At 42.2% G+C, this 22,392-nt stretch overlaps 1 protein-coding gene across 2 annotated transcripts in view; it reads left to right on the top strand.

Annotated features, from left to right (window-relative positions):
- The first annotated feature begins 2,606 nt into the window (after window positions 1-2,606).
- Window positions 2,607-22,392, top strand: part of tbc1d4 (TBC1 domain family, member 4) — a 158,389-nt gene continuing 138,603 nt past the window's right edge. For both annotated transcript variants that reach the window (XM_029666306.2, XM_029666220.2), the window contains exon 1: window positions 2,607-3,693. In XM_029666306.2, coding sequence (XP_029522166.1) covers window positions 3,271-3,693 — 423 coding nt within the window. In that variant the 5' untranslated portion in view covers window positions 2,607-3,270. The remainder of the gene's footprint in view (window positions 3,694-22,392) is intronic.

The following is a 22,392-nucleotide window of genomic DNA, read 5'->3' as shown; positions in this document are numbered from 1 at the left end:
ATATCTTTGGCTGTGAGTGATGAAAACAAAATCTGCCTCAGCAACAATTATTTGAATTATTCAGTGGATGTTCTGTGAACAAAGGCGATGACTAAAGTGTCTTATTAGGAATTTTCAAATAGGTCTTCTCTATGTGGCTGTGTTTGGGAATTGTCTTTCTGGGCCGGGCATCAGTTAAACTGCAGTACCAAAGCAAAACTGTAAGAGCAGTCCAAACCATGCTCTAGACCAGAACCCTGGCCCCTTGGTCTCACGGAGCTCTGAGAAGCCAGCAAGAATAAGGCCGTGACCTCAGTGATTTCCCTTCAAAATAAAAGTTGGTAAAGGAATATTTCAATTTTGCAAAAGTATTTCAAAAGAAATCTAAATTCTTTTAACATTTTACTAGGAAATGTTAGCAGACAGAATTTTGCTTGACAATATCAAAAAATGAAAAAGTGAATAGGCTTAGTAGCTCAAATAATTGTAAAGCATTGGCCATATAGTTAACAGCATTAAAAGTAATTTCACATTTACATGTTTAGTCATTTGGCAGACTCTTACTCAGAGCGACATACAGGAGCAAAAAAGTGCCTTGCTCAAGGGCACATCAATTCACACAGTCAGCTTGAAAAAACTACCTTTTGGTTACTGGCCCAACCCGCTTAATTGTTAGGCTACCTGCCACCCTAGAGATCATTACTTGATAGTAATAGATAGTAATGACTACTAGATAGTTATTATGGCAACAACATTATGTATAATGCTACTGTTATTAATAATATTAGGCCTATAATAATATATATAGTGCCTTCAGAAAGGACTGTATTCTCAACCCTTATATTTTTACACATTTAGTTGTGTTACAAAGTGGTATTATTATTATTTATTTTTTTGTCAATGATCTATACAAACTACTCCAATGTCAAATTGGAAGAACTATTCAATCATTTGTAAAATAAAAATAAAATAAAATAGAAAAACAAACATATACTAATATATCCAATTTGTAAGTCGCTCTGGATAAGAGCGTCTGCTAAATGACTTAAATGTAAATGTAAATTTTGATTAGATAAGTATTCAACCCCCTAAATCAATACATTAGAATCTCCTTTGGCTGAAATTACAGCAGTGAGTCTTTCTGGGTAAGTCTCTAAAAGCTTTGCACACCTGGATTGTACAATATTAGCATGCTATTATTTGTAAAAAAATGTCAAGCTATGGTCAAGTTGGTTGTCGATCATTGCTAGACAGCCATTTTCATGTCTTGCCATAGGTTGTCAAGCCGATTTTAAACCCCTTTTGGATCCACCCTTTTTTTCCTCAAATTATCACCTAAAATGACATACCCAAATCTAACTGCCTGTAGCTCAGGCATTGAAGCAAGGATATGCATATTCTTGATACCATTTGAAAGGAAACATTTTGAAGTTTGTGGAAATGTGAAATTAATGTAGAAGAATATTACACATTAGATCTGGTAAAAGATAATACAAAGAGAAAAAACTTTTTTGTTCCATCTTTGAAATGCAAGAGAATGTATTATTCCAGCCCAGGCGCAAGTTAGTTTTTTCCACTAGATGGCAGCAGTGTGTGCAAAGTTTTAGACTGATCCAGTGAACCATTGCATTTCTGTTCAGAATTTTGTATCAAGACTGCCCAAATGTGCCGAATTGGTTTATTAAGAGATTTTCATGTTCAAAACTGTGCATATGTGAATATGTCCATAAACACACTAGCCAGCTGGTCTGCGCATGCTCCGAGGACACGGCTAGGGATGCCGTCTGCCAATAGGTGCCCTTCTTTGCAAGGCACTGGAAAACCACCCTGGTCTTTGTGGTTGAATCTGTGTTTGAAATTCACTGCTCTTCTGAGGGACCTTACAGGTGTGGGGTACAGAGATGAGGTAGTCATTCAAACGTCATGTTAAACAATATTATTGCACACAGAGTGAGTCCATACAACTTATGTAACTTGTTAAGCACATGTTTTACTCCTGAAATTTAATCAATTTTAAATTCAGGCTATCAGCCACTGTGTATTAGTTATAATATTAATATTATACTTATAATAATAAACTTTAGATAACACATTTAAATCCCATTGTTATTTAGCCCATTCTTATTGCACAATATACATTTTTCATAGTGGACATGCATTTTACACCATACATATTGCCTGAATGTTTTGTCACAGTAAAAAGGGGGGGGATCCTTTCTACTCAGGAGCACTTCTACTTTCCAAATCTACAGCTTAGCCCAGAGGAGCCTCACAACAACAAAAAATAATTTGAACCACAGGAGGTTGGTGGCACCTTAATTAGGGAGGACGGGCTCGTGGGAATGACTCGAGTGGAATGGTATGGTATGGTATGTTTGATGCCATTCCAGTTGCTCTGTTCCAGCCATTATTATGATCCGTCTGCCCCTCAGCAGACTCCACATTTAGGCTTGGGAACATTAACAAAAAAAATCACGTATCTAATAGAAATACTTGTAATTATTCTTTGTATGATAACAAGTATACAACATATATTTATTTTTCGCCGTATTTATGAATTTACAAAGTATACATGACGGGAATCTTATTCTGAAGGATTCCAAAAAATCCGTGACCCGGAAGTACTTAGTTATTCTTGCCTGCATTACAACAGCCGTATCTTAAACTCATGGCACCGAAGAGAACGATAAATAAACAGCCGAATATAGTTTTTTCCCAGTGATAAATGACACACTTGTCTTTGCAAAGGGAACTAACTGCTCTCGTTGGAACTGCAGTTTTGGAGAATTACCCAGCATTTTAAAAGGTGTTTTCTTCTGGCCTTTCACAGTTTACACACCGTGCTCCAGACGCAACGTTCTAGCACACTTCACAAACTTCAACACGGTTTGGGAACTGCTCTGTCGTCCTCGTATAAATGTGACCTGGCAACACCGGTAAACCACGAACGGAGCTGTCACTTCTAGGTTACGACAGTAACCACCTTGTGAGGATCTGATCTGGGTAGCGAGTGCTGCAGTTTCGAGCAACACGAGGAACGCGTGCTTATGTTACTTTTCTGCGTTAACTTTCTTACCTCTCAACAGGACTTCATCGTGAACGATGGATTATTAACTGTTTACATATATTCAAGCGTGTATCTAGCCAATCAGCTGAATTGGGCACAAAACAAAATTGATCGATTATCGATGTTATTCATCGATTAAGGGCCGCATCAATTGCTAGAATTGAAATCAGTAATTAGGCGTTTGAATAGTTTTATTCTCTCCATTGTCCTATAATTAAACGGAGATGGAGGGTCGGGATGACAAAGGGAATAAAGAGAGTAATCTCTCGAAGCCAGATATTCAAAAGTTTGCTCTCTGGTACATCGGCTGGTCCTCCTTGGACAAGCGTACTACCCTGCCCATGCTGCCGTGGTTGGTGGCGGAGATCCGGAAGAAAAGTGAGAAGAACGAATCGGGACGCGATACTTGTTCCGTCCAGGCCAGAGAAGTTCAACTGGTGCTCACCCCGCCGTTTATTCGATGTGTGCCCGCCAACAATGTCGCCAACTCGTCCGTCTTCATCTTCGAGCATAAAGCGCAGTTCATCTCACGTTTTATCCACAACAGCAATGACCTCACTTATTTCGCCTACCTTATCCGGAGCCAGCCCGACAACCCGGAGTCTGAGATGGCATGCCATGTCTTCAGGGCATACGACCCCAACCAGGTAGGCTGTTATACATAGCGGCGGGAAGTAGGGGTGCTGCACAACCCCCTGATAAATCACCCCTGAATGTATTCCCGGGGCTATGTTCTTATATCATTTAGGCACATATGTCACTGTCAGAACTACAGTACATCCAAACATGTTGCCATCATGCTGGCTTTACAGGTACACTCAGGTTTTGATTAATGTCAATTGTGCCTCAATGAAGACCTATTCTTTAATTTGCAAGAATGTGGAGGTATGATCCCATATTCAGCAACCTTTATAAATGGGTCAAGTACAACTGCCACATTGTTGCACCAGCTACTGGTAAGCTTAAGCCATAAAACAATGGTCAACCTTTGGAGAACTCAGAACTTTACCACATGGTCCTCTGTGTGGTAGGCCTAGTGATCTCCACCCGGCACAGCCAGAAGAGGACTGGCCACCCCTCATAGCCTGGTTCCTCTCTAGGTTTCTTCCTAGGTTTTGGCCTTTCTAGGGAGTTTTTCCTAGCCACCGTGCTTCTACACCTGCATTGCTTGCTGTTTGTTTTAGGCTGGGTTTCTGTACAGCACTTTGAGATATCAGCTGATGTACGAAGGGCTATACAAATACATTTGATTTGATTTTGATAAAATGCTGTGCTAAGGGTATTTGGAAAGATTCCTCAAACACACTCTTTAGAATCACCGGATCGCCCAATAAAGACAGGCCTATATTGATTGGTAAATAAAAACATGATTTTGCAGTTGGTATTAAGTATTTAGTCCATTGTGATGTTGGAATAAAATTTGCCCGGTAATGGACTAAAGGAGCCTAACTCCTTATAGTCTAAGGACCTTACATCCTCTGTTTAAAGGCAAAGTGTCTCAAAGCCAAAAGAGCCAAATAATCTATTTAAATGTGAATCGATTCTCAATTCCTATACGCTTCTAGAAACAACCCCTCTACTTTCATATCGTATAAAAAATGCAAAATACACATCTATTGTGCATTGTTTTAACATAGTTGCAGTCTTCCGTTTACACACAGGGTTTCGGAGATAGATAATTAGCACAGGTAGTCCACTATCTGTTTTCTGTAAACAAGCAGTGTAACATGGAAATATGGGTGTGTGGGAACTGTAAAAGGTGTGCATCAATTTCAATTTTTGTTTTTTGAAAATGTATTTCTTGCTGATATGAAAAATAATGTCCTTATGCTTCCAAAACCGTACTGCAAGCAATGAGTGTTAATGTTCAGACCGAGCGTCAAGTGTTTTTAACAGCACTCCCCAGTACAGATGACGCCTTCCTCCAATGACTCTTATGTGTAATGGAACTGAGAGTCATGATCAAGGGCTAGGATAGAATAGAATAGGAAACCTGTATTTTAATATAGGCTCAAATAATCCAAATCCGTATGATTCAGGGGATCAAACGTTTGTCAGACTGTGTTTGACAAGGGATTCATAGGCCCAATATTCTGTATTGACGTGCGTGCCTCCCATGCCCTGGCTTGTGCTTCATGTTTACACTTGAGTCACGTGGCCGGCCAAGAATTCTGATCTCCAAGATACTCGATGGTGCGAGGCAATGAGTTTTGGCAAAGTGTAGCCTACCTCCGACTTCATCGATACTTGTAAAAATGTCCATTCTTTCATGCGTAACTTGTATCATTGTTTGTCCTGTGTAGTTGCATTATTTTCTTTGTGTGCTGCAACCCGCTAGCTTCGGAAAACAGTGCAGCGTTTAATGTTAGCTTGTGGGATCAGGCGGCTTTGCGAGGCTAGCAATCCATATTTTTTAGTAACTTCATTCTATGTGACCTCTGTCAAATTGTCCATACAATGATGGGGTTGCTGACATCTCCCTTGGCGCAGGTCGCATAAACTGTTATTTTTACGAACTCAGGATTGCAGCACCCAAAGAAAACAACTTGCAGCACTAGGCAAGGCAACATGAGCAGCATTCCCCAGTTTAGCTTGCTAGGGTTGATGTTATGCAGGTTAAACAGGCTGGGTAGAAACGTGCCAGATGGACCATGAGGAACGCACCTTCCCCCACAACGACTAGGCTGTGTTCCTTTGGCTAGCTACCTCTCTGCACTTATCGGATTGCCATTACCACACAAACAACTTTTATTTTTCTTTGTAGGAATGATTGATCACTGTGTTTCTGAAGTGCTTTGTTTTGACACGCACTCTACACCTGGAACAGCTAGGCCTATGCATGGCGTGTTGCTCACTGCATAGGAGAAGACATGCCCAGGCCACAGTTACCTTAGGGAAAAAAAAGTGGAGTTATTTTAGGACACTGAATTTAAGTGCTGTTTTGCAGGACAAAGAAGGATTAGAAGACACACACAAGCTCCAATAGATATTCTGAGAATATGCTTGTTATAGAAATTGCTTGTAGACAGATTTTGTCAAGCTTGAGGACTTGGGTTAACGTTCTTCTGTATCTATCAGACTTAGACACGTTAAGGGGATGTCATGGTACGTTTCAGAGGAAAGAGTTCCCTGACAAAAGGATGATTCATTATGAACAATAGCACAGAGTGGATATGCATGAATGTGTGCAGGCCTATGGTGCATTTTCTCTGGTTGTTGCGTTCTCTCTAATATGGTGCATCTATTCTCTAATTGTGTAATGTGTTAGTTTGATCACGTTAGATGGCTTTAAATCGTTTTTTATTTGGTAGCCTAATTGAATGTTAGCTAGATTAGTGTCTTTTTAGTCTAAACGCTCATTCTCATCTGACAGCACAGATTGAATTCAGTTAGTGCATATGTGCATTCAGTGTCTTAGATCAGTCAGAAAAAGTTCATAAAATGACAAAGTAATAACTTAGTTACTTATAGACAACACTGAATGCCACAGCATCACAAATAGCACAACAATACAATATGCATGACTTATATATTTACATATTTTATATACATGACTTAGTTCTCTCACGTCACCCCGCTCCTCCGCTCTCTCCACTGGTTTCCAGTTGAAGCTCGCATCCGCTACAAGACCATGGTGCTTGCCTACGGAGCTGTGAGGGGAACGGCACCTCAGTACCTCCAGGCTCTGATCAGGCCCTACACCCAAACAAGGGCACTGCGTTCATCCACCTCTGGCCTGCTCGCCTCCCTACCACTGAGGAAGTACAGTTCCCGCGCAGCCCAGTCAAAACTGTTCGCTGCTCTGGCCCCCCAATGGTGGAACAAACTCCCTCACGACGCCAGGACAGCGGAGTCAATCACCACCTTCCGGAGACACCTGAAACCCCACCTCTTTCAGGAATACCTAGGATAGGATAAAGTAATCCTTCTCACCCCCTTAAAAGATTTAGATGCACTATTGTAAAGTGGCTGTTCCACTGGATGTCTTAAGGTGAACGCACTAATTTGTAAGTCGCTCTGGATAAGAGCGTCTGCTAAATGACTTAAATGTAAATGTAAATGTTATAGTTGCTATGACCCTTAACTTGGCTAGGAGTCCAGTCGAGTTCTCGCAGCTGGCAGATTGGCACTGACACACCCCTCTCTCATGCCAACCTGTTCTGAGAAATGTTGTATTGGTCACTGGGTGAATAAATAAAGAATGCCTGCATTCAGCGCGTGGTGGTCCCATGTGCTATAATTAACCTTCTGCACCACCACCTGTAGGTAAAATGTTGAAGCAATGACTATTTCAGCCAAAACAGTGGCCTCATTTGAATATATTTGAAAATGCATCCTTCCGTCGTACTTTGAGGTTGCTTAATCACTGATCAGACATGACATGATAGGCTTCCACTGTGTTGCTGTCACCATTCTCACAACTATCAAATCATGTTGTATCAGGGATTTCTTCAAGGGTGGGAAGAAGCAAGGATGCATTTTATGCTATTCAAACAGGTTCAAAGTTAGTTGGGCAGTATCCAGATTTGCATACCGTTTTTGTTTCATACCAGGGTATACAGTATTACTGGAAGTGCACACAATGGGCGCCATTTCTTTTTTTTGTATCCACAAAACTATTTAGGCAACATTAATCTTGATCCAGGAGGGACTTGATTATCTTTGCTGTGACCAATAATCTTGATCTTGCCATTTAGCTAGCAGGTTAGCAAACCAAATGCATAGCTTTGGCCCTGGGCTGGATATAATTTATTTGGCACATCTTATATAGTTAAAGGGATTCATTTGGATTTTCTCCAGAGTCAGGTTAACTTGTGGATACCATTTCTATGTGTCTGTACCCAATATGCAGGAAGTTAGAGGTAGTTTTGTGAGCCAATGCTAACTAGCTACCCAGAGACCTTTTGTCATTGTGCTAATGCTAGTTAGCAACTTCCTTCAAACTGCACGCAGAGACATAAAAATGGTATTCACAACTTCATCTGACTCTGGACTCAAAATCCTGAAGTATCCATTATAGTTATAAGCAGTGGCATAGTATGCAGTCCCCGCAAAGCTGTTTTGAAAATCATACCGTTGGTATGACTAACTATCCCGGTATATTGATCATTATACAATAATGGTGACTTTCTGACCAGCCAATTTAAAAAAAATGTATAATAACTTTTTTGTCAGATTAAAGTTAACAATGTAAATCAACATGAATGACAGCTTAATGTATTTCAATATTTTTACTACATAAAACAAAACTTGTTCCTTTTTCACTACACTACCGTTCAAAGTTTGGGGTCACTTAGAAAAGTCATTTTTTGTTTATGAAAGAAAAGCAAAAAATGTTGTCCATTTTTAAAGAAAAATAACATCATTGATTAGAAATACAATGTAGACATTGTTAATGTTGTAAATTACTATTGTTGCTGGAAACAGTCCATAGATATAGTCCACAGAACGGCACAAACGGGCTCTAACCAGAATAGAAAGAGGAGTGGGACGCCCCGGTGCACAGCTGAGCAAAATGACAAGTAAATTAGTGTCTAGTTTGAGAAACAGATGCCTCACAAGTCCTCAGCTGGCAGCTTCATTAAATAAACTCACTTTTTTTCAGGACCCTGTCTTTCAAAGTTAATTCGTAAAAATCCAAATAACTTCACAGATCTTCATTGTAAAAGGTTTAAACACTGTTTCCACTGCTTGTGAACCATAAACAATGGAACGGTCTTCAAGACATGAACAGCTTACAGACGGTAGGCAATAAAGGTCATAGTTATGAAAACTTAGTACACTAAAGAGGCCTTTCTACTGACACTGAAAAACACCAAAAGAAAGATGCCCAGGGTCCCTGCTCATCTGCGTGAACATGCTTTAGACATGCTGCAAGGAGGCATGAGGACTGCAGATGTGGCCAGGGCAATAAATTGCAATGTCTGTACTGTGAGACGCCTAAGACAGCGCTACAGGGAGACCGGACAACTGATCGTCCTCGCAGTGGCAGACCACGTGTAACATCTGCACAGGATCGGTCCATCCGAACATCACACCTGCGGGACAGGTACAGGATGGTAACAACTGCCCGAGTTACACCAGGAATACACAATCCCTCCATCAGTGCTCAGACTGTCCGCAATAGGCTGAGAGAGGCTGGACTGAGGGCTTGTAGGCCTGTTGTAAATGCAGGTCCTCACCAGATATCACTGGCAACAATGTTGCCTATGGGCACAAAACCCCGTCGCTGGACCAGACAGGACTGGCAAAATGTGCTCTTCACTGACGAGTCGCAGTTTTGTCTCACCCAGGGGGGATGGTCGGATTTGCATTTATCGTCAAAGGAACACAGAGACCTGTACTCTGGACCGGGATCGAGGTGGAGGTTCCGTCATGGTCTGGGACAGTGTGTCACAGCATCATCGGACTGAGCTTGTTGTCATTGCAAGCACTCTCAACGCTGTGCATTACAGGGAAGACATCCTCCTCCCTCATGTGGTACCCTTCCTGCAGGCTCATCCTGACATGACCCTCCAGCATGACAATGCCACCAGCCATACTGCTCGTTCTGTGTGTGATTTCCTGCAAGACAGGAATGTCAGTGTTCTGCCATGGCCAGCGAAGAGCCTGGATCTCAATCCCATTTAGTACGTCTGGGACCTGTTGGATCGGAGGGTGAGGGCTAGGGCCATTCCCCCAAAAATGTCCCGGAACTTGCAGGTGCCTTGGTGGAAGAGTGGGGTAACATCTCACAGCAAGAACTGGCAAATCTGGTGCAGTCCATGAGAAGGAGATTCACTGCAGTACTGAATGCACTGGTGGCCGCACCAGATACTGTTACTTTTGATTTTGGATAAAAGGGATCTTGAAGAAGGATGGCTATCTCTACATTTTTCAACACCATGCCCATACCCCGTAGACGACGCTTAATTGGAGCCAATTTCCTCCAACAACAGGACAATGACCCAAAGCATAGCTCCAAACTATGCAATAACTATTTAGGGAGGAAGCAGTCAGCTGGTTTTCTCTCTATAATGGAGTGGCCAGCACAGTCACTGGATCTTAACCCTATTGAGCTGTTGGGGGAGCAGCTTGACCGTATGCTACGTAAGTGCCCATTAAGCCAATCCAACTTGTGGGAGGTGCTTCAGGAAGCATGGGGTGACATCTCTTCAGATTACCTCAACAAATTGACAACTAGAATGCCAAAGGTCTGCAAGGCTGTAATTGCTGCAAATGGAGGATTCTTTGACGAAAGCAAAGTTTGAAGGACACAATTATTTCATTTGAAAATCATTATTTAGAACCTTGTCAACATATTGACTATTTCCTATTTATTTTGCAACTAATTTCATGTATATTTTCATGGAAAACGAGGACATTTCTAAGTGACCCCAAACTTTTGAACGGTAGTGTATGTTAATGACAATTTGGGCTTTCCACAATGTAATTTGACTTTTAATTTGCATATATAATCTGACAAAAGGTTGACAATAATATTACATGTTTTTGGATTAGTCATTATTTGCTTGAATATTTAAAAAAAACATTTCTATAATTACACCAGTGACCAGTAACACATGACAAATCTTCAGACCTATTCTATTAAAACTATAAGGAACATTAACACCGGTGACATCGGCAGAAATATAGATGATTTAAGATGGCGGCCACAGTACCTCAAACCACACTTCTTAAATTGTAAATAAATCACTTAATCATTTGATTTGATCAGTTATTTTAGTCAAGTTTCCTTTCCCCCTTACTACAAACTGTAACACCGGTGATACATCATCAGGCTTCGCATGAAATGACCAAATTAATAATTAAGTTGCTGACACATTGTCAAAAGACCGTAAAGACAATCATACTACCAATTATCACCCTTTGGCGCTCAAATAGATTACAAATATTAGTTGCAACTGGTCGATAAATGGAGGCTTAAAAACACTGACCTTTTATAAGATATATTTGAAAGAGGCTAAATCAAGCTAGTCGGATTGATTACTTTCTGGTATCCTTTTTCTACGGTGCCAAAAGTGAAAAAAGTATGTATAGAATGCGATCAGCTTATAGCCCTCCATGTAACTACGACAGACTTTCCACGAGGGCAGGGATATTGGAAATGTGATGAGTTTATTAACGGACAGTAAATTAATGAAAGCTAAGGAGTTAAGTTGTTTTTTTTCTTGTGTAATTTATAATTGGTTCAGTGTATCCACTTACAGTATAGGAGGCCTTTTTAAGTGTGTTTTTATAGGCCATTCAATTAGAGGATTTAAAAAATATATATATTTTCTTTTTACACATTTATTTAACTAGTCAAGTCAGTTAAGAACACATTCTTATTTTCAATGACTGCCTAGGAACGGTGGGTTAACTGCCTCGTTCAGGGGCAGAAGGACAGATTTTTTTCCCTTGTCAGCTCAGGGATTCAATCTTGCAACCTTACAGTTAACTAGTCCAACGCGCTAACCACCTGCCTCTCATTGCACTCCACGAGGAGCCTGCCTGTTACGCGAATGCAGTAAGCCATGGTAAATTGCTAGCTAGCATTAAACTTATCTTTATAAAAAACCATCAATCATAATCACTAGTTAACTACACATGGTTGATGATATTACTAGTTTATCTAGCGTGTCCTGCGTTGCATATAATTGATGCAACGCAGGGGGATGATTTAACAAAAGCACATTTACGATTAAAGCACAATCGTTGCACGACTGTACCTAACCAAAAACACCAATGCCCTTCTTAAAATCAATACACAGAAGAATACATTTTTTAAACCTGCATATTTAGCTAAAAGAAATCCAGGTTAGCAGGCAATATTAAACAGATGAAATTGTGTCACTTCTCTTACGTTCATTGCATGCAGAGTCAGGGTATATGCAACAGTTTGGGCCGCCTGGCTCGTTGCAAACTAATTTGCCAGAATTTTACTTAATTATGACATAACATTGAAGGTTGTACAATGTAACAGCAATATTTAGACTTAGGGATGCCATCTGTTAGATAAAATACGGAAAGGTTCCGTATTTCACTGAAGTAGTAAACGTTTTGTTTTTCGAAATGATAGTTTCCGGATTCGACCGTATTAATGACCAAAGGCTCATATTCCTGTGTGTTGTTATGTTATAATTAAGTCTATGATTTGATATTTGATAGACCAGTCTGACTGAGCGATGGTAGGCAGCAGCAGGCTCGTAAGCATTAATTCAAACAGCACTTTCGTGCGTTTTGCCAGCAGCTCTTCGCTGTGCTTCAAGCATTGCGCTGTTTATGACTTCAAGCCTATCAACTCCCGAGATTAGGCTGGTGTAACCGATGTGAAATGGCTGGCTAGTTAGCGGAGTGCGCGGATAATAGCGTTTCAAACGTCACTCGCTCTGAGACTTGGAGTAGTTGTTCCCCTTGCTCTGCATGGGTAACGCTGTTTTGAGGGTGGCTGTTGTCGATGTGTTCCTGGTCCGAGCCCAAGTAGGGGTGAGGAGAGGGACGGAAGCTATACTGTTACACTGGCAATACTAAAGTGCCTATAAGAACATCCAATAGTCAAAAGTATAGTCAAAAGGTATATGAAATGACAACCTAAAACTTCTTACCTGGGAATATCGAAGACTCCTGTTAAAAGGAACCACCAGCTTTCAATATGTTCTCATGTTCTGAGCAAGGAACTTAAACGTTCGCTTTTTTACATGGCACATATTGCACTTTTACTTTCTTCTCCAACACTTTGTTTTTGCATTATTTAAACCAAATTGAACATGTTTCATTATTTATTTGAGGCTAAATTGATTGTATTGATGTATTATATTAAGTTAAAATAAGTGTTCATTCAGTATTGTTGTAATTGTCATTATTATAAAAAATGTCAGATTAATCGCTATCAGCTTTTTTTGGTCCTCCAATAATCTGTATCGACGTTGAAAAATTATAATCTGTCGACCTCCTACATTCAATTAATTGTTCATCCCAAAAACAGATTTGTTTATGCTGGAATACTATAATACAGGAAATATTTAAGTCAGTTCCAGTACCATATTTACAGTGCATTCGGGAAAAAATATTCCTCATTTTGTTACGTTACAGCCTTATTCTAAAATTAAGGAAAATATACAATTTAATCCATCACGCTACACACAATACCCAATAATGACAAAGTGAAACAGGTTTCTAGAAACTTTAGCAAATTTATTACAATTAAAAAACAGATACCTTAAGTATTCAGGTCCTTTGCCATGACACTCAATTGAGTTCAGGTGCATCCTGTTTCCATTGCTCATCCTTGATGTTTCTACAACTTGATTGGAGTGCGCCTGTGGTAAATTCCATTGATTGGACATGATTTGAAAAGGCACACACCTGTCTATATAACGTCCCACAGTTGACAGTGCATGTCAGAACAAAAACCAACCATGATGTCGAAGGAATTGTTCGTAGAGCTCCAAGTCAGGATTGCGTCGAGGCACAGATCTAGGGAAGGGTACCAACATATTTTTGCAGCATTGAAGGTCCCCAAGAACACAGTGGAAGAATGGAAGAAGTTTCCCAGACAAAACTGAGCAATCAGGGGAGAAGGCCCTTTGGTCAGGGAGGTGACCAAGAACCTGTTGGTTCCTCTGTGGAGATGGTTGTCCTTCTGGAAGGTTCTCCCATCTCTGCAGCATCTCTGCAGTATCCAAGATGGCGTAGCAGTCGGACGTGTGTTTTGTCTTGTCCCGTCCTGTATAGTGTAAATATAGTTTTTTTCCTCTTTTTTTTTCCCGTATATATTTCGTACATATTTTAATCTCACTTCCCAACCACAGGCTGAATATATTCTCCTGCAACCCGCATCACCCAATGTGGTACGGATCTGCTTTTTCTATGCTTTAGAATCGGAACCCTCACCAGAAGCTAGCCGCTAACTAGCTACTAGCTAGCCACTGCTAGCGGTCTTCAACGCTAACTAGGACACCAGCGCGACATCTACCCAAAGCATATCAGACTGCTTTTTCTCTACCACATCTCCGGATTCCTACCGCAAGCTCTGAAGCTTTATACCGGATCATCGTAAATAGCTAGCTGCAATCCGAGTGGCTACTCCTGGCTAACGTCTCTGTCCCAGAGCAAGCACCAGTTAGCCTGGAGCTAGCCTCGAGCTAAGCCCATCTCCCGACTACCCGAAGAGGTCCAAAAATACCTAATTTGCCAATTGGCCTGGACCCTCTACTGACCCTCTACTGCCGACACGGAGCCCCGCCGATCCATCACGACAGGTCCGCCGACATAATCGTCCGAGGGGTTTCAACAGGCTTTTCCGCTGCGACATCGCCAAAGATCCATCTGCTGGCCAAGGCCCGCGAGCTTTCTGAATCGCTGTATCTCCAGCTCACCGCATGAAGAGGAATAAATAAACAGACTCACCCCATCGCGACGTCCCCCAAAGGTTAACTCTCTAGCCCTCGCTATCTCCCTGCTTGCTAATTCGGCCTGCTAACGGCTAGCTTGTCAAGCTCCGGTCCGCTAACTGCTACCTTGTCTAGCTCGGGCCTACGAACTGTTAGCTTGTTAGCACAGGCCTGCTAACCGTCTGTACCACGCGTCCCAATCACTCTCTGACCCCATTTACTTTCTATCTCTTTTTGATTTTTAATTTGTTTATACCTTCCGGAAACCTGCCTCACCCAATGTGATACGGAATCGCTGTTACTTTTACTCTTATTTTTATGACACACTCAAGAACCTCCAGACGCTAACCAGCTAACTAGCTACAAGCTAGTTAGTCATTGTTAGTTTAAAAAAAAAAAAAAAAAAAAAAAAAACCTGGATAACACTCGCCAGCCCCCCTGCCCATCCACCGCTGCCCCCTGGACACTGATCTCTTGGCTACATAGCTGACGCACGCTGGACTGTCCATTAATCACGGTACTCCTTTCTGCTTGTTTGTCTTACCTGTCGGCCCGTTGCCTAGTCAACGCCATTTTACCTGCTGTTTGTTGTGCTAGCGGATTAGCCTCGCCTACTGTTTTTAGCTAGCTTTCCAAATTCAACACCTGTGATTACTGTATGCCTCGCTGTATGTCTCTCTCAGATGTCAATATGCCTTGTATACTGTTGTTCAGGTTAGTTATAATTGTTTTAGTTCACAATGGAGCCCCTAGACCCACTCTGCATACCCCTGTTACCTCCTTTGTCCCACCTCCCACACATGCGGTGACCTCACCCATTACAACCAGCATGTCCAGAGATTCAACCTGTCTCATCATCACCCAGTGCCTGGGCTTACCTCCGCTGTACCCGCACCCCACCATACCCCTGTCTGTGCATTATGCCCTGAATATATTCTACCATGCCCAGAAACCTGCTCCTCTTATCCTCTGCCCCCAACGCTCTAGGCGACCAGTTTTGATAGCCTTTAGCCGCACCCTCATACTACTCCTTCTCTGTTCCGCGGGTGATGTGGAGGTAAACCCAGGCCCTGCATGTCCCCAGGTACCCTCATTTGTTGACTTCTGTGATCGAAAAAGCCTTGGTTTTATGCATGTCAACATCAGAAGCCTCCTCCCTAAGTTTGTTTTACTCACTGCTTTAGCACACTCTGCTAACCCTGATGTCCTTGCCGTGTCTGAATCCTGGCTCAGGAAGGCCACCAAAAATTCAGAGATTTCCATACCCAACTATAACATCTTCCGTCAAGATAGAACTACCAAAGGGGGCGGAGTTGCAGTCTACTGCAGAGATAGCCTGCAAAGTAATGTCATACTTTCCAGGTCCATACCCAAACAGTTCGAACTACTAATTTTGAAAATTACCCTCTCCAGAAATAAGTCTCTCACTGTTGCCGCCTGCTACCGGCCACCCTCAGCTCCCAGCTGTGCCCTGGACACCATTTGTGAATTGATCGCCCCCATCTAGCTTCAGAGTTTGTTCTGTTAGGTGACCTAAACTGGGATATGCTTAACACCCGGCAGTCCTACAATGTAAGCTAGATGCCCTCAATCTCACTCAAATCATCAAGGAACCCACCAGGTACAACCTTAACTCTGTAAACAAGGGCACCCTCATAGACGTCATCCTGACCAACTGGCCCTCCAAATACACCTCCGCTGTCTTCAACCAGGATCTCAGCGATCACTGCCTCATTGCCTGTATCCGCCACGGAGCCGCAGTCAAACGACCACCCCTCATCACTGTCAAACGCTCCCTAAAACACTTCTGTGAGCAGGCCTTTCTAATCGACCTGGCCCGGGTATCCTGGAAGGACATTGACCTCATCCCGTCAGTTGAGGATGCCTGGTCTTTCTTTAAAAGTAACTTCCTCACCATTTTAGATAAGCATGCTCCGTTCAAAAAATGCAGAACCAAGAACAGATACAGCCCTTGGTTCACTCCAGACCTGACTGCCCTCGACCAGCACAAAAACATCCTGTGGCGGACTGCAATAGCATCGAATAGCCCCGTGATATGCAACTGTTCAGGGAAGTCAGGAACCAATACACGCAGTCAGTCAGGAAAGCTAAGGCCAGCTTCTTCAGGCAGAAGTTTGCATCCTGTAGCTCCAACTCCAAAAAGTTCTGGGACACTGTGAAGTCCATGGAGAACAAGAGTACCTCCTCCCAGCTGCCCACTGCACTGAGGCTAGGTAACACGGTCTCCACCGATAAATCCACGATTATCGAAAGCTTCAATAAGCACTTCTCAACGGCTGCCCATGCCTTCCGCCTGGCTACTCCAACCTCGGCCAACAGCTCTGCCCCCCCCGCAGCTCCTCGCCCAAGCCTCTCCAGGTTCTCCTTTACCCAAATCCAGATAGCAGATGTTCTGAAAGAGCTGCAAAACCTAGACCCGTACAAATCAGCTGGGCTTGACAATCTGGACCCTCTATTTCTGAAACTATCTGCCGCCATTGTCGCAACCCCTATTACCAGCCTGTTCAACCTCTCTTTCATATCGTCTGAGATCCCCAAGGATTGAAAGCTGCCGCAGTCATCCCCCTCTTCAAAGGGGAGACACCCTGGACCCAAACTGCTATAGACCTATATCCATCCTGCCCTGCCTATCTAAGGTCTTGAAAGCCAAGTCAACAAACAGGTCACTGACCATCTCGAATCCCACCGTACCTTCTCCGCTGTGCAATCTGGTTTCGAGCCGGTCACGGGTGCACCTCAGCCACGCTCAAGGTACTAAACGATATCATAACCGCTATCGATAAAAGACAGTACTGTGCAGCCGTCTTCATCGACCTCGCCAAGGCTTTCGACTCTGTCAATCACCATATTCTTATCGGCAGACTCAGTAGCCTCGGTTTCTCGGATGACTGCCTTGCCTGGTTCACCAATTACTTTGCAGACAGAGTTCAGTGTGTCAAATCGGAGGGCATGCTGGCCGGTCCTCTGGCAGTCTCTATGGGGGTGCCACAGGGTTCAATTCTCGGGCCGACTCTTTTCTCTGTATATATCAATGATGTTGCTCTTGCTGCGGGCGATTCCCTGATCCACCTCTACGCAGGCGACACCATTCTATATACTTTCGGCCCGTCATTGGACACTGTGCTATCTAACCTCCAAACGAGCTTCAATGCCATACAGCACTCCTTCCGTGGCCTCCAACTGCTCTTAAACGAGTAAAACCAAATGCATGCTTTTCAACCGATCGCTGCCTGCACCCGCATGCCCGACTAGCATCACCACCCTGGATGGTTCCGACCTTGAATATGTGGACATCTATAAGTACCTAGGTGTCTGGCTAGACTGCAAACTCTCCTTCCAGACTCATCAAACATCTCCAATCGAAAATCAAATCAAGAGTCGGCTTTCTATTCCGCAACAAAGCCTCCTTCACTCACGCCGCCAAGCTTACCCTAGTAAAACTGACTATCCTACCGATCCTCGATTTCGGCGATGTCATCTACAAAATGGCTTCCAACACTCTACTCAGCAAACTGGATGCAGTCTATCATAGTGCCATCCGTTTTGTCACCAAAGCACCTTATACCACCCACCACTGCGACTTGTATGCTCGGCTGGCCCAGCTACATATTCGTCGCCAGAGCCACTGGCTCCAGGTCATCTACAAGTCCATGCTAGGTAAAGCTCCGCCTTATCTCAGTTCACTGGTCACGATGGCAACACCCATCCGTAGCACACGCTCCAGCAGGTGTATCTCACTGATCATCCCTAAAGCCAACACCTCATTTGGCCGCCTTTCGTTCCAGTACTCTGCTGCCTGTGACTGGAATGAACTGCAAAAATCGCTGAAGTTGGAGACTTTTATCTCCCTCACCAACTTCAAACATCAGCTATCCGAGCAGCTAACCGATCGCTGCAGCTGTACATAGTCTATTGGTAAATAGCCCACCCATTTTCACCTACCTCATCCCCATACTGTTTTTATACTGTTTTTTTTAAATTTTATTTATTTATTTATTTACTTTTCTGCTCTTTTGCACACCAATATCTCTACCTGTACATGACCATCTGATCTTTTATCACCCCAGTGTTAATCTGCAAAATTGTATTATTCGCCTACCTCCTCATGCCTTTTGCACACATTGTATATAGACTGCCCATTTTATTTCTACTGTGTTATTGACTTGTTAATTGCTTACTCCATGTGTAACTCTGTTGTCTGTTCACACTGCTATGCTTTATCTTGGCCAGGTCGCAGTTGCAAATGAGAACTTGTTCTCAACTAGCCTACCTGGTTAAATAAAGGTGAAATAAAAAAAAATTAAAAAAAACTCCACCAATCTGTCCTTTTATGGTAAAGGGGCCAGACGGAAGCCACTCCTCAGTAAAAGGCACATGACAGCCAGCTTGTAGTTTGCCAAAAGGCACCTAAATATTCTCAAACCATGAGAAACAAGATTGATAAAACGAAGATTGAACTCTTTGGCCTGAATGCCAAGCGCCAGATCTGGAAGAAACCTAACACCATCCCTACGGTAGCATCATGCTGTAGGGATGTTTTTCAGGGACTGGGATTGAGGGAAAGATGAACGGAGCAAATTTCAGAGATCCTAAATGAAAACCTGTTCCAGAGCGCTCATGACCTCAGAATGGGGCAAAGGTTCACCTTCCAACAGGACAATTACTCTAAGCACACAGCCAAGACAACACAGGAGTGGCTTTGGGACAAGTCTCTGAATGTCCTTGAGTGGCCCAGACTTGAACCCGAACGAACATCTCTGGAAATAGCTGTGCAGCGATGCTCCCCATCCAACCTGACAGGGCTTGAGAGGATTTGCAGAGAAGGATGGGAGAAACTCCCCAAATACAGGTGTGCCAAGCGTGTAGCGTCATACCCAAGAAGACTCGAGGCTGTAATCACTGCCAAAAGTGCTTCAACAAAGTACTGAGTGAAGGGTCTGAAATGTGATATTTTTTAAATAAAAAATATATATTTGCAAGAAATGTTGCTTTGTCATGGGGTATTATATGTAGATAAAAATATTTATTCAATTTTAGAATAAGGCGCTAACAAAATATGGAAAAAGTCAAGTGGTCTGAATACTTTCCGAATGCACTGTATATGTGCAGGGATACTGGAGTGATCGAGGTAGATATGTATAGGTTTAAAGGGACTAGGCAACAGGGTATAAAATAAACAGAGTAGCAGCAGCTTGCATGTCAGTAGGTGTGTTGAGTCAATATACATGTATGTACATATGTGTGGGTGTTGGAGAAACAGTATGTGTGAGTTTGTGGGGCCCTGTCAGTGTGCATAGAGTGCAAATATTAACATACAAGGTAAACTCGGTCCATGTAGCTATTTTGTTAGATATTTATCAGTTTTATTGCTTTGGGATAAAATTTTGGTGTCAGACTTGATGCACCGGTACCTCTTGCAGCAAGTATATGGCTTGGGTGGTTGGGGTCTTTGATTTTCCCGGGCCTTATTTTCTCTCCACCTGATATAGAGGTCCTGGATGTCAGGGAGCTGGGCCCCAGTGATGTACTGGGCTGTCTGCACAACCCTCTGTAGTGCAATTTAGTTTGAGGGCGGTGCTATTTCAATACCAAGCAGTGATGCAGCCAGTCAATATGCTCTAAATGGTACAGCTGTCGAACCTTCACAAACTTTTTCAACCTCCTGAGTGGGACGAGGCACTGTTGCCCTTTCTTCACGATTGTGTGTGTGCTTGGACCATTTTAAGTCTATAGTGATTTGGGCACCAAGGAACTTGAAGCTGTCTACCTGCTCCACCGTCACCCCTTTGATGTGGATGGGTGTGGGCTCGCCACCCTGTTTCCTATAGTCCACGATCAGCTCCTTGGTCTTGCTGACGTTGAGGGAGAGGTTGTTGCTCTGGCACCACACTGCCAGGTTACTGACCACCTCCCTGTAGGCTGACTCCTCGTTGCCGGTGATCATGCCTACCCCCATTGTGTCGTCCGCAAACTTGATTATGGTGTTGGAGTTGTGCGTAGCCCCACAGTTGTGGGTAAACCGGGAGTACAGCAGGGGACAATAACATTTTTTTTTTTTTAAATCCTTAAGTTCCCCCAACTTCACTTGAAGGGTGCTGTGATATAACTTTCCTTAAACATCGGGTTAAACTAGCTGCAACACAAACTTACAATTACAAAGGACAAACTACGGTTGGCAATTTACTCCTTTTCGACTGGGAAAACCCCTTGATGGCATTGCAATAGAAATATATCAAACATTTTATAAAGTATTGAAAGATCCACTACTAGCATGTTTGAATTATTCACAAATTGTAAACTGTCTGACACACAAAAAGAAGGGTTGACTACTCTCCTACTGAAGCAGGAGCCGGGGGGACAGTATGACGACCCAGTCTCTCTAAAAGATTGGAGGCCTCTCACCCTTCAATGTTAAAATGCAAAAATATTGTTAACATGTATTGTTCAGAATTGAATATTTAAGGGATTAGAAATGAATGGATTAGAAACAAAGGTATCAGTGTATGCTGATTATTCAAGTTCTCTCTCACAATATTAAACTCTGAACGGTCTTATTTAGGACCTGGATCATTTCTCAAGTTTATCTTGATTTAAAACCCAAATATAAAAGTTGCAGCAAAAAATTACAGTACGTAAGATCAAACAAAAAAACCTACTTAACATTTGCATTCATAAAGATTCGGCATCTAAAGGACACACTTGAATTGTTATATGGTCTCCTAGTTTAAAGATAAGATGGTGCAGTGATGTGCTTGGTGTGCACATTCCTGAAAAGTTGAATGCTCTTGCAACTATCGATATTGATAGAAAACTTTGTAAAATAGATAATTCCCCCATAGATGGACATCTACACTGATTAATTCTCTAGTGATACCACAGTTTACATATCTATTCGTGGCTCTACTGACTCCAGGATAAAAAAAAAAATCTTTCAAGTTATAGGAACAAAAAATATTACATTTGATTTGGAATGGAAAAAAGAAAAAAAAAGAAGGGAAAAAAAAGTATTTCATTAATAAATTAGTTTGGAGGGATAAAACTTAAATATCAAGGCATTAAACCTCTCTGTTAAAGCTTATATTATACCAAAACGATATCTAAATCCAAACTGGTTTCTAGTAGGCTAATAAGAGGGGCACATCCACTGTTTTAAAATGGGGGGCCTTTGCTCTTATACAGATTGAAAACTATGCATTTCCGGTGACAATGGAACCCTGTTTAAAGTGTCCTTATTTTTAAATGAAGCTATACAGAGTTGGTTACAAATCCAATTTTATCCTCCAGTAGAGGCATAATCTATATTACAGCAAATAATATGGCTAAACGCCAATGTACTGATGGAGGATAAACCAAATTTTTTTTTTTTCTTTCAACGACGGGAGAATTATGTCACCAATTAATCCATGTGTTTGCACAATAGGAAATTATAACCAACTCATTGCAGCTCTGCCACAGAAATGGCAATTAGGAATGAATTTGTTTTTCTGCCACCAATTAAAAATCATAAATGGCTTATAAATCATAAAATGTATTAGTAATTTAATCTGTTTCACTTACGGTCAAGAGGGTTTGCAACTATGCCACATAAAATTCAAGATAGTTGGGAACAGATTTCCGATGTCCCAATACCATGGTTTACAAAACAACAATTGATGCTACAAAAATAATGCTCAGTGTATAGGGTATTGAATAGTTAGACCGGTGCAGACTCTGTCATGTGGAAACAGAATCAATAGAGCATCTCTTTTGGTACTGTCCATAGGTGGCTTGTTTTTGGAGTCTGGTCCAGGAATGGTTGTTATGCCATAATATCAGGTTGCAGTTGGACCTGCAAACCGTATTACTGGGGGATGTGAAGGACCACAGTCAATAAGAAATATCATTGTGCTCTTGGGAAAAATGTACATTTGGGGGGCAATTTCAGAAGAAATGTTGCAGATGGGGAGGTTC

The sequence above is a fragment of the Oncorhynchus nerka genome, linkage group LG1, assembly GCF_034236695.1.
Source record: "Oncorhynchus nerka isolate Pitt River linkage group LG1, Oner_Uvic_2.0, whole genome shotgun sequence".
NCBI classification, from domain to species: domain Eukaryota; kingdom Metazoa; phylum Chordata; class Actinopteri; order Salmoniformes; family Salmonidae; genus Oncorhynchus; species Oncorhynchus nerka.
Note: the sequence above shows the minus strand (reverse complement) of the source record. Positions and strands in the feature narration are given on the sequence as shown.